This window comes from Megascapheus bottae, chromosome 14 (genome assembly GCF_031878675.1).
Source record: "Megascapheus bottae isolate mThoBot1 chromosome 14, mThoBot2.hap1, whole genome shotgun sequence".
In the NCBI taxonomy this organism is placed as follows: domain Eukaryota; kingdom Metazoa; phylum Chordata; class Mammalia; order Rodentia; family Geomyidae; genus Megascapheus; species Megascapheus bottae.
In genome coordinates, this window is record NC_143522.1 from 51438031 (window position 1) to 51451358 (window position 13328).

Below are 13328 nucleotides of genomic sequence, written 5' to 3' on the forward strand. Positions count from 1 at the left end.
GGAAGAGGGAAAACAATGTGGTTGGGAGGAGGTGGAGGGAGAGAAATGGGAACAAACATGAGATGGGTTATCAATGTGTGAGAAGTAAAGCACCTTCTACATAGTGAATATAACTATAATCCCTCTATACATTACCTCAAAAATAAAAAATAATATTCAACAGTTATTTCTCATATTTTTATTTAACTGAAGTTGTTAATGTTAAAAAGTGTTGTAATGTTAGTGTTTAAAAAGTTATTGTTAAAAAGTAAGTGTTAAACTTACTTTTTCACATTTTTGTTGGCAAAAACTAGTTCTACAAGGATTTTCCTTCTGAAAATTTCATATATATATGTATATATGCATTGTACCCTTATCAAAATCATTCATTCTGTTATTCTCCTTCCCCTCCTCTCTCTAACTCTTAAAACAATTTCAAGCCAGACATGGGTGGCAATAATTCTAGCTACTAAGGAGGCTAATATCTGAGGATCACAATTCAAAGTCAGCCTCTGCAAAACAAGTCTGTGACTTCTTGTTTCCAATTACCGAGAAAAAAAGTCAGAAGTGGAGCTATGACACAAGTGATAGAGTGCTATCTTTGAGCAAAATACCTCAAGGACAGTGCCCAGGTCTTCAGTTCAAGCCCCAGGACTGGCATGAAACATTTTTTTTTTACAATTTTTTCATCTGTCTAATCTATCTATCTATCTATCTATCTATCTATCTATCTATCCACTATGTATATAATATAATTATTACTGTGAGACTGTTTCAGGATAACAAATGGGAGAGAGGGAGAGTAAAATATAATATTAGAGGGTAAATAATGGTGAAATATAAGGCATTGATGCGTGGTGATGGCATAAAGAAACAATTGTAAAATAGTAGTAGGGTAGGGGAAACAATGGAAAAGATTTATCCAATTAAAATATGATGTCCCCTTTGACAGCACTATAAGGAAACACATAGCACAATTACTAGACTCAAAAACAGAGGGTTTACTTTCCACGGTTCACCTAAGAAGGATCTGTATGCTGGATAATTCTTAAGTCGTTATTGAGAAACCATAAGAGGGCAGCATCTTCTCAAAGATCCCAAGACAACTTCTCAAGTTGAATGCCTGTGAAGAGGAGGATGGGAGGAGCTTGTTGGTGAAGTGGGGGTGAAGCAAAAAGCCTGTCTTTCTGATTGGTAAATAAATCTTTTTATGTTTCCAGAAGCACAGTATTGAGAATATCTCAAAGAAACATTGTCTTTTATAGCTTGTACTCTCTCAAACAGGTGGGAAAGAAGGATGAGATCCGTAGACATCTTGCTAGCAATCCTGTGGCTTCACATGAGCTGTGAGTTTAACAATTTTTATGGGAATATGAACTACAATGCTGGGAGTTGTTTATCGCAGGTCTGCAAGAAGGAACACAGAGGAATTCTCTCATCAATGGGGGAGGGTGGGAGGCCATGGAAAAGGTAATTTACATCCACTACCCACCAATCTTTTGTCTGACCTTTGTCTTTCTGCACAGGGGTGAATAGTCAACAGAAGGTGGAGCAGCAGCCTGAGTTCCTCAGTGTTCCAGAGGGAGCCACCGCCTCTCTCAACTGCACTTACAAGGACAGTGCTTCTCAGTATTTCAGGTGGTATAAACAGTATTCTGGGAAGGGCCCTGAGTTGCTGGTGTCCACATACTCCAATGGTGATAAACATGAAGGAAGATTCACAGTGCATCTCAACAGAGCCAGTCTTTATGTTTCCCTGCACATCAGAGAATCCCAGCTCAGTGACTCAACCACCTACCTCTGTGCAGTGAGCACACAGTGCTCCCCAAACACCTGCAGCCTGTACCCAAACCCATGAGGGGCCCAGCAAGTTCTGAACTGCAGCACAAAACTATTATAAACCTCCTTCTTTGATCTAGATGTTGTGGTAGCTAAGAGTAATATTTTATCACTGTGAAAACACTTGGGTCCGAAGGAAAATTAAAGATACAATATTGTTGTCTATCATGGTTAACCTTGGTTATCAGTCTGAGTAGATCAATGCCACAATTTAGTAATGCATATTTGTACATGTGTATGTGAAACTATTTCTATAGACGCTTAACACTGTGTACAACAGCTGAATGTGAAAGCTCCCATAAAGTTGTGCAGGACAGGTCCAATAGTCTGATGGCTTGGATGAAATAACTGCTGTTAGGCTGTGTGTGCCTAGCTTTTACTAGCCTCATATTGTGTGCACACGCTCCTGTAAAGAATCCTGTCTAATGGTCTAACACTGAGATATCTTCCAGTTTTCTCTTTCTACTCTAAATTTTCTAAATATGTACAAAAGATACACATGATGCATGTATCTTTGAAGTCTGGAGATGTGTATACGTCTGTGTAACTGTCATCATAAGCAGTGCACATTATTTCTGCTTCTCCATCGTCTTTTCTAAAAATTGAGGATTTGGCTGGCAAAAACGAACGTCTCCTTTTTCGACCCATCTTGATGTCTAATCCAGTCTATCACAGTCTTACTAAATAACCATGGTTTTCAATGCTTTTTATGTATGAAAGTAAATGTAATACAATAATCTCTTTCAGTGATTAATGTGCCTTGCTTTTTTTCCATTAACTTCTTCAAGATGTTCATTCACTGCAAGAGGAATGTCATAGCAAAACAGAAATGCAAATGAGATAAAAGTGTCATAATAATCTATTTTGCTTTGTTTCGTGACTGCCCTGGGGCAGTGTTCTACCACTGGAGTCACAACTCTACTGGAGAGTTTTACAGACTCATCTTTCCTAAGCTGGTTTGAACTTTGATCTTCAGATCTACCAAGGACTAGAAACCCAATAACAATCTACTTTGAAAGAGATTTTAGTCATGAATTATTATTATATTGTAAGTTTAAAACTCATCCGTACTCTGAGTTTCAACCAGGTGTTGATTAGACAGAGGACGTGGATTAAAGCAAAATATCATATAGAACTCAAAGGTCAGAGTGGATCTAAATTGCTATGCTGGTGTAAGGGCTGAGTAGGTCTCAAAAGTTCTTTTCTGAGCCTTGATGCTGTGTACTGAGTTTAGCATGAAAATCTAAGGAGAATCAACTACTGCCACATAGAACCACTGACCCAGCAGGCATGGCACAGTGATTCTGGGTTTCTTGAGGAAGAGTTCTGAGAAAGGCTGTCAAAGAGAATAGGTACCAAATGAAGGGCTTCGATCTAGAGAGTAAAGACTTACTCTTAGGGGTAACAGTGTTCAAGAAGTAATGTACTCACTCCCTTACAAATGTAACTGTAACCTCTCTATACCTGACAATAAAAATAAAACTTAAAAAAGACTTACTCTTGCTTTTGCTCATCAGTGAATTTTTTAATTTCTCCTGCATTTCAGAATGACAGCTTTGCTGAGTAGATTAATCCAGGTTAACTGCATAGATCATTTTACACCCTCTTGACTTTTAAGGTTTCTGTTGAGAAATGTGTTGGAATCCTAACTCTTTCTGCATGACAAATAATGTGTCCTTATTAATAGTACTGGATAAAAAATTTCATGTGAAGCCGGGTGCAGTGGCTCACGCCTGTAACCCTAGCTACTCAGGAGGCTGAGATCTGAGAATCTCTGTTCAAAGTCAGCCCAAGCACTAAGGAACTTGAGACTCTTATCTCTAATAAACCACTAGTAAATGGGAAGTGGAGCTTGGCTCAAGGGTAGGGCAGTGGCCTTGAGCTGAAGAGCTCAGGACAACACCCAGGCCCAGGGGTAGAGTGGTACATTTGAGCTGAGGAGCTCAAAGACAGTGCCCAAGCCCAGAGTACAAGCCCCATGACCCACACAAAGGAAAAAAAATCATGTGACCTGGTAGATTTTTAGAATGAGTCTCATATAACTCGCTTTATTAAACCAAATATATAGAGTGCCAACTCTTTTTGTTCACACTGTAATACTTGCCTCCAGCAGCCCAAGGCGATGAAAACTGATCCCTGCCTGAGACCACCAACCTATTCTCTCTACCTAAGGAAGACTACAAATATCACAGAACATCACAATGGAATTCCAATGCCTAACATTATCTGTGACTAACCTGAGTGAAATAAATTATAGCCTACAAATAGATATATTTAAGGTCAGAATTTGTCCAGAACTGTTGTGTCTCCCTTACTCTTTCTTTCTAGTTCAGGCCAGTTTGAAAGTAAGAAAGACAGAGTGAAAGGTGCCATGATGATTAACAACCACATGACCTGTTCCAATATTGACTTCCTATACACACACACACACACACACACACACACACACACACACACACACACACACATATTATCAGATGCTCAGAATAAGGAGGGACAAAAACTAGGAATATTTGAGGACACTAGGTCCTATGGTGCTGAGCTCTAACCTGCCTGGACATACAATGATTCAATGTATATTCATTTTACCTTAAAATTTTATTCAAATCGTATCTATTCACTTCACTATATGAACCAACAGCTTCATTTCATCACCTTGAACTTGATGCCCATAAAGACAGGAACTGGTCTGTTTTGTTAACCGATGTCTTCCCAAGCAACATGCCTGTTACAGGAGATCAGGCTAAATAAAACCCAAGAGGTTCAAGGAGCATATTGGTTGGAGTTGTGAAACTACCACAACCTGCAGCACAGCAAAGGCGTGTTCTACCCTGGGGGAATAAGATATTGATATTGTCAGTCAGGATCTAGGTCCTGCTGGCTCCTGATAACCAGTCTTGCTGTGTGAGTGCTCTTCAAGATCAATCATTCCTATGTCCACATCCCCGAGACTCTGCCTGACCTTCTTCATGGTGTCTCCAATGAAGACTTGCTCTGGCATCCCTGACTGAGAGATAGACTCTAAAGTCAAAACTGAAAGTCTTAACAAAACAAGGAGGAAGCTAAATAAACAAATAATAAAACAAAATAGAAAGCCAGCAGATCAACTAGTCTGTTCCAGTGTGTGAAAGAGTTGTTTGTCAAGGGTCCCTGAACCACTATGATTCCCTAGCTTGTATTATGGAGATCTCTCACCTCCTTGGCTAGTTCACATCTACAGGTGGCACTGTATGTGTGTGTGCCTGAAACATTTCAGTGAAATACTTTTTTTGCCAGTGAATTTCCTGGTATGGCTCTTATTGCCACTTATCCTGACTTTCTACTTTAGCACTCAGAGTTTAGTTCAAGAATAAAATTACGAAGCTGCCACCATCCTCTGTTGCCTGAATTTGATGATATTCTCTCCCAATCCCAGAGATGGGACACATGTGACATCACTTAATCTCTTCTAGCACCATAACTTCTCCATGCTCCGTGACTCTCTGGTCACTTAGTCATAGCTTCTGAACAATTATTCAATGTTTTAATATAATGATACCACCTAAATTTCAGACACAGTTAAACAGTGTAAATGCTTTTTAAGTCGTGACAACTGATAAAGGGTAAACATCTATCATCTGAAGACTATTCTTGTGTTCAGGGCTTTTTCCTTGGAATCTCATTCATTTTTCTTCTGCTCACACCTTTCCCTCAAGCTATCTTACAATAGTTTCCCATACTGGATTATGACTAAAATTCTAATTTTAGTCATGATCATATTGTTTACAGGAATAGCATAGCCTCTCAAGGCCTATATGAACAAAGACCACTCGTCTGCAGTAATGAAATCCAGTGTGCTAGCATGACTTGGGTTAGCAAGAACTGCTTTCTGTTTACAAACATGTCTGGTATAAAGCCAAAAGAGTCGTAAAAACAATAAGCCATGAAAACTGCCCATTTACAGGTAGTAGGTGAATAACATGGGAAATTATTCCAAACCTGCAGTGCTGTTTCACTAACACAAATATTATAAAAGAAGTCAACAAGCAGAGGCCAGTAGACACTAAGTAGATAACATCATTAACAGATTCCTGGACTCCCTAGTAAAATACATAGCCAGGAGAGACAAATATTAGATGGTATCTCTGGAGTAAGGAGAGCCTGGCTAGTAAAGATGAACACTTAGAACTTGGCTTCCAAAAGAAATACTAGGTTTAAAACAATGAGAACATTTCTATCAACGATGAAAAGATGGCATTTCAAGAACTACATTACTGGAGCAAGTTCATCAACTGTCTAAGGCTGAGAAAGTCAGGGTTTCCTGGTCCAAATGTGGCTGTTTCTCATGAAGCCTGACCTATAGGAAGAATTTGTATAAGGGTTGAAGCAGCATCTGTCTCTTTCACTATCATAAACTCAGGGCTGTTAAAGCAGGTTTTAAGAGGCTATATGATATGTGATAAACTGGGGTTAGTGGAATTTGTATATATTTTTTAGTAACCAATCCTCCTCTCCATTTCTTTAGTCTGTGGAGATTTCCTCTGGACCATAAAGGGGTCCTGAGGCCATTATAGAATATATCTTTAAGTTATCACAATATGGCTTACAAATCTTTCTACTGGGCTGGAAGTTTGGCCTAGTGGTAGAGTGCTTGCCTAGCATACATGAAGACCCAGGTTTGATTCCTTGGTACCATGTACACAGAAAAAAGCTGGATGTGGTACTATGGTTCAAGTGGTAGAGCACTAGCCTTGTGAAAGCCCAAGGACAGCACCCAGGACTGAGTTCAAGGCCCATGACTGGCAAAAAGAAAATCTTTCTACCATCTCACATTCATCAAACAGAATTTACCACATTCTTCCACCATAGTGTTACTGCTGTCATATATTTTATTCAACATAAAAACTCCAAATGGAGTTTGATAGTGTTACTCATTTAGTTGTGTTCTGCCCTGCACTGTTTTTGCTGTAAAGTGAATTGTTATTGTTAGCTTTGATTCTCTATGTAATATATTTTTCTCATCCTCCAGCCAGCTGAAGATGCTTTTTTCTGTATTATAACATTTAGGCAAAGTGAGTACTGCTGTGGTTTTTTTTCATTTATTTTTTATGGTAATTAATAGAAGGGTTACATTATATTCACCAGATAGAAGGTATATTACTTCACAGACATTGATACCCTTTCTCATGTCTTGGTCCCCATTTCCCTCCCTCCCACCCCTACCCCTCACCTTGTTTTCCCCCCTTCCCTACCCGATTTCAAATAACCAAATAAGCATATATACAATATATCATATTACAAGGTAAAATACTATAAAAATATGAGATAACCAAGGGACAGCAAAAGAGATGAGAGATAACATAGTACATTAAGGACAACAATCACTCATTATATGGCCTTTGTTTCTATATCCTAGAGATCCTTTCATTTAGCATCATACTGTATGGTCTTATGTATCTAGGTTTTGCTCTATTGCAAATCTCTGCTAGGAGAGCCCAAGGTTTCTACTGATTATGACAAATGAGGGAAACCTATGTTCCTTTGAGTCTGGCTTACTTCACTTAATATGATTTTTTCTAAGTCTTTCCATTTCCTAACAAATGGGGTGTACTCATTCTTTCTGACAGCAGCATAGAATTTCATTGTGTATAAATACCACATCTTGTTGATCCACTCAGGAGCTGAGGGACATCTGGGTTAGTTCCATACCTTTGCTATGGTAAATAGTGCTGCAATGAACATCATTGTGATAGTGGATTTAGTATGCCCTTGTTTCTGGATGGTTGCGTAAATGCCATGTAGTGGAATTGTTGGGTCATAGGAGAGCTCTATATTTAGTCTTTTGAGTAACAGCCATACTGCTTTCCATAGTGTTTGAATGAGTTTGCACTCCCACCAACAGTGTAATAGTGATCCCTCCTAGCCACATCCCCTCCAGCATCTGTTGTTATTAGTTTTCTTGATCATGGCCATTCTAACTGGAGTGAGGTGGAATCTTAGAGTTGTTTTGATTTGCATTTCTTTTATGACCAGTGATGTTGAGCATTTCTTCATGTGTCTATAGGCCATTCTTATTTCTTCTTCAGAGAAGACTCTCTTTAAGTCTTTGGCCCATCTTTTGATGGGATGGTTATTACTTTGTAGATTAGTTTTGGAGTGATTCAATTTTTTGAGTTGTTGATATATTTTAGATATGAGGCCTTTGTCTGTTGTGTGGTTAGTGAAGATTTTCTCCCATTCTGTAGGCTTCCTAACTAATTTACTAGCTATGTCCTTTGCCATACAGAAGCTCTGCAGTTTAATGCAGTCCCACTTATCCAGCCTTTCTCTGATTTGTTGTGTTTCTTGGCCCTTAGTGAGAAAGTTTCCACCTGTGCCCAGGAGGCCTGGTGTGTCTCCTATTCCTTCTTGTAATGTTTTCAGTGTGTTGGCTTTTACCTTCAGGTCTTTGATCCATTTGGAGTTAATCCTAGTGCAGAGTGACAAAGAAGGATCCAACTTTAGTTTTCTGCAAGTGCTTAACCAGTTTCTGCCAGCACCACTTGTTAAAGAGGCTATCTTTCTTCCATTCTATTTTTTGGCCCATAGGTCTGTGGTTTAATATCTGGGTCTTCAGTTCTATTCCATTGGTCTTCAGGCCTGATCTTGTGCCAGTACCAAGCTGTTTTGATTATTATAGGTCTGTAATAGAGTCTAAAGTAAGGTATTGAAATTCCTCCTGTGCTGTTCTTTCTGCTAAGAAGTGTTTTTGCTATACGGGGTCTTTTTATTATTCCATATGAAATTTTGGATTGCCTCTTCTATTTCTTTAAAGAATGACATTGGGATATTGATGGGTATTGCGTTGAATTTGTAGCAGCCCTTGGCAAGACTGTCATTTTCACGATGTTGATTCTTCCTATCCAGGAGCATGGGAGGTTTTTCATTTCCTCAGTTCTGCTTTAATTTCCTTTTTCAGGGTTTTAAAGTTTTCATCAAAAAGGTCCTTTACATTCTTGGTTAAGATAATTCCTAGGTACTTTATTTTCTTTGGGGCTATTGCAAAAGGAGTTGCTTTCCTGATTGTTGCCTCGTTCCTCTCATTGTTAGCATAGAGGAAGGCAGTTGATTTTTGAGGGTTAATTTTATACCCTGCTACCTTGCCAAAGTTTTGAATCAGTTCAAGGAGCTTGGGAGTGGAGTCTATAGCATTCTTAAATACAGTATCATGTCATCTGCAAAGAGGAAAGTTTCACTTCATCTTTTCCTATTTGGATCCCCTTTATGCTTGCTTCTTGCCTTATTGCATTGGCTAGGAATTCTAACACTATATTAAAGACTAGTGGAGAGTGGGCATCCCTGTCTCATTCCTGATTTTAGAGGGAATGGCTTTAGCTTTTCGCCATTAAATATAATACTAGCTGTGGGTTTGTCATACACAGCCTTTTTTATACTGAGGAATGTTCCATGGATTTCTAGTTTCTCCAGAGCTTTTAGCATAAAGGGGTGTTGGATCTTGTCAAATGCCTTTTCTGCATCTATTGAGACAATCATGTGATTTTTGTCCTTGCTCCTGTTGATGTGTTGAATTATATTAATTGATTTGCTTGTGTTGAACCAGCTTTGCCTCCCTGTGATGAATCCTGTTTGATCATAGTGCATAATTTTTTTGATGAGTTGTTGTAGACGGATGGCCAGTATTTTGTTGAGAAGTTTTGCATCAATATTCATCAAAGAAATGGGGCTATAGTTCTCTTTCTTTGATGGATCTCTGTTTGGTTTGGGGATGAGGGTTATACTGGTTTCATAGAATGAGTTTGGCAAAGAGCCTTTGTTTTCAATTTTGTTGAAGAGCTTGAGGAGTATTGGTGTTAGCTCTGCTTTAAAGACCTTATAGAATTCAGCTGTGAATCCATCTGGCCCTGGGCTTTTCTTAGGTGGAAGTTCTCTTCTTGCCATTTCTATTTCAGTGCTTGAAATAGGCCTGTTTAGTTGGGTTAGGTCTTCTTGGTTCAGTGTGGGTATGTTAATATTGGCTAGAAATTCATCCATTTCTTCTAGATTCTCAAATTTGTTGGCATAAAGGTTTGAAAAGTATTTCCTCATGATGCTCTGGAGCTTGGTAATTTCTGTCATGATATTACCATTCTCATCTGTGATTTTGTTTATTTTGGTATGCTCCCTTCTTTTTTTGGTAAGATTTGCTAAGGGTTTGTCAATTTTGTTAATTCTTTCAAAGAACCAACTCCTTGTTTTGTTGAATCGTTCTATAGTTTTTTTTGGATTCCAATTCATTTAATTCTGCTTTGATTTTAATAATTTGCTTCCTTCTACTGGGATTAGTGTTGGTTTGTTGCTCTTCTTCCAGGAGCTTAAGGTCACACATTAAATTGTTGGTTTGCAATTTTTTTCAATTTGTTGTTGTTGGCACTCAGAACTGTAAATTTTCCTCTGAGTACTGCCTTTGCCGTGTCCCAAAGGAGCTGGTATTTTGTGTGCTCCTTTTTGTTGAATTTCATAAACTGTTGGATTTCTGTTCTGATCTCCTCGATGATCCATTGGTGATTCAACAATGTGTTGTTCAGTCTCCATGAGTTACAGGGTTTTCGCTGGTGGAGATTGGTGTTCAGTTCCAATTCGATGCCTTTGTGGTCTGAGAGAGTACTGCTGTGTTTTGAATGGGGTCTGATCTGCTAACACAGTTCTATCTACCACTAGATCCTGCTAATCACTTTGTCATCTGAATATGTGCCAGTTTTTTTTTTGGTTGTAACTCTCACTGAAAAACTTACTGCTATAGAACATGGTATTTATTCTGATGGAAAATGTTCTACTTTGTAAGTGACATGACTGCAGCATATGTCCTGGTAGATGTTAGTGTGTTTTGACAAAATGTGTATCTTTATCAGTAAATTGGTGTAAATATACATATATACATATGTATTTGCGTGGGAAAATGTCCCGTATACATAGAATTCAGTATTACTGGTGGTTTCTGGCATCCAGTGAATTTCTGTGTATAATGGAGCCTACAAAAATCAGGGCCAGCTGTGCTGTCATGCAGTTTTTCTGGCAAACCACCAGATGGCAGAGCGTACATTTGATGTAGTTCACATTTGCATTCAGGTGGTATTAACATCCCTATTTCCTTTGTGGTCACAACTGAATGTGATGCTGTGCAGAAAGAAGGTCTTGTTTTTGTGTGAAAGGTTTCAAGACAATCCTGCTATAGAGGAGCTCTGTACGACTGGGTGTATGAGAAAGAGTAAGAATCATTTCCTTCTACCAACATGCTTTCTGTTACCTGCTCAGTTCTTGTGATCCTTTTAATGTGCCGTAAGTAACATTTTATCCTATGCATTACTAATATGTTCTTTACCTACAATTATGATAACATTTAGCCTTTTTCCTCATATAAGTATGTTATCTTTTCAGGGAGGAGCAGTGGAGACTCAGTGACCCAGACAGAAGGCCCGATTACTCTCACAGAGGGAACACATATGATCCTCAACTGTACTTACCAGAGCACTTACTCAGGTGTCGTTGTTTTCTGGTATGTACAATATCTCAATAAAGCTCCTCGGCTACTCCTGAAGAGCTTCACACAGAGCTCGAGTACAGAGAACCAGGGTTTCCAGGCCACTCTTGTTAAGAGTGACAGCTCCTTCCACCTGCAGAAATCCTCACTCCAGCTGTCAGATTCAGCTGTGTACCACTGCGCTATGAGAGACACAATGAGAAAACTGCAGGGTGAGCTGTTCACAAACCATGGTGCTGACAGGAGGTGCCCTGAAAATAAAAGACTCTGTTCTTTCCCCAGGCAGAGTTGATGTAGCTTCCCTCAGAATCACTAAGAAGCAGGACAGGACGCCTGTCACTGTGAAAGAGAAACAAGCGTATGATCTCCATGAGGGCCAATGTTTAGCCCAAAAAGCTCTTCTCTCCTTCCCAAGATAGAGGAAATCACAGCCAACATGACATGTGACTAATTGCCATAAAGATATCTTACAGACTGAGCTATTTCAAATCCCTAGATATTTTGTCTTGGTGCTTCATGCAAGCATTAATAAACTAAATGAGGGATTAGAATCTGGTCTTTTTTGTCATGTTATAGACACTACCACTAAATTAGGTATTGCTTTGCTGAAAGTGAATCACAACTCCTCATCTGTACAATTCATGGAGCCACTCAGGAGACTCTGCAGGAGGAACTCTGGATGAGGTCCTGAGAGCCAGCTCCATGCCCTGTGCTCAGGACATGCAGGTGGAAGGCACCTGGTAAGAAAAGAGTCCAAAAAGTCCTCTCTCTCCATGTCATATTTTCCCTGCTATTCCCAGACTATAGTATAGTTTCTCACTGGTCATCTGATAATCATCTAAAATAGGTGAAAAGGAAGCCTAAGCTGATCCATCTTCACTCTCTAAGAAATGTATTATTCCAGGGGCTGGGAAATTGGTCTTTTGGTAGAGTTCTTGCCTGGCATGCATGAAGACCAAGGTTTAATTCCTTGATACCACATATATAGAAAAACCCAGAAGTGGTGCTGAGGCTCAAGTGGTAGAACTCTAGCCTTGAGAAAGTCCAAGGATCATGCTCAGGCCCTGAGTTCAAGCCCCAGGACTGGCAAAAAGAAAATACATTAGTCTAAACCATAATAATTCAGTATTCTTGTTAGTTCTCTGTAAAGAAAGAGCCATCTACAACAGCCAAAATATAACAAATTATTCATGTTTGTCTGTGTGCACTAAAAGGTGGAACTATACATACTTTCTTAATGAATAGAAAGCCAAATACAAGATCAAGTCAAAATGGAATTGGAAATACAGAAAGTAGTGCTGCAAGCTGCATGGGCCTAGATTTGCTTTGCATATATATGTAGATGTGTATGCTTTAGTGGGAAAATATTGTGCTTAAATTCCTGACAATCACTCGCTTCAGGAAGGTCAACTTCTCCGGCATGACAAGTGGCTTTATAGCTTCCTCAAGGCAGTAGCCCAATGCTCTCCCCACACAGATCGTGGTTCCTACTCTTGTGGGCCAGGGGATCCAGGCACCCACATTGGGCCTGCTGTGCCTGCATCTGTCAGTCAAGCCACTCTTTCTATCTGCCTTGGACAGGGCCTCAATCTGTGTTGTCTATATAGGACAGCCTGCACAGGTTGAGGAACATCCTGACTCCTTTGTTCCTGCTGACTCCATCTCCTTCCATAAGAGAAACCAGGAACAGAAGGCTCATAATGAACTTAATAAAAGCTATCCTCGACAAATCTGTAGCCAATATCATGTTAAATGGAGAAAACTGAAACATATTTCCCATAAAGTTGTTAGTTGCACTAGGATGCCCACTATAATCTTATTCAATATTATAAGAGAATTCCAGATAGAGCGATTAGGCAGAGGAAAGAAATAAAAAGGATTCAAATAGGGAAAGTGGAAATCAAATTATCCTCATTTGCTAATGTCATGATCTGATACTTACATATCCTTGAGACTCCACTGAAAACTTCTAGACCTTATGAATACTTCTGAAAGGTGCAGGATATAAAATCCA

The 13328-nt window shown here is 39.2% G+C and overlaps 1 gene segment (V, D, J or C); it reads left to right on the plus strand.

Annotated features, from left to right (window-relative positions):
• The first annotated feature begins 1276 nt into the window (after nucleotides 1–1276).
• Nucleotides 1277–1837, plus strand: LOC150055252 (T cell receptor alpha variable 12-2-like). The segment is given in 2 exon segments: nucleotides 1277–1325; nucleotides 1506–1837. Coding segments are annotated over 2 exon segments (381 nt in total).
• The last annotated feature ends 11491 nt before the right edge of the window (nucleotides 1838–13328 follow it).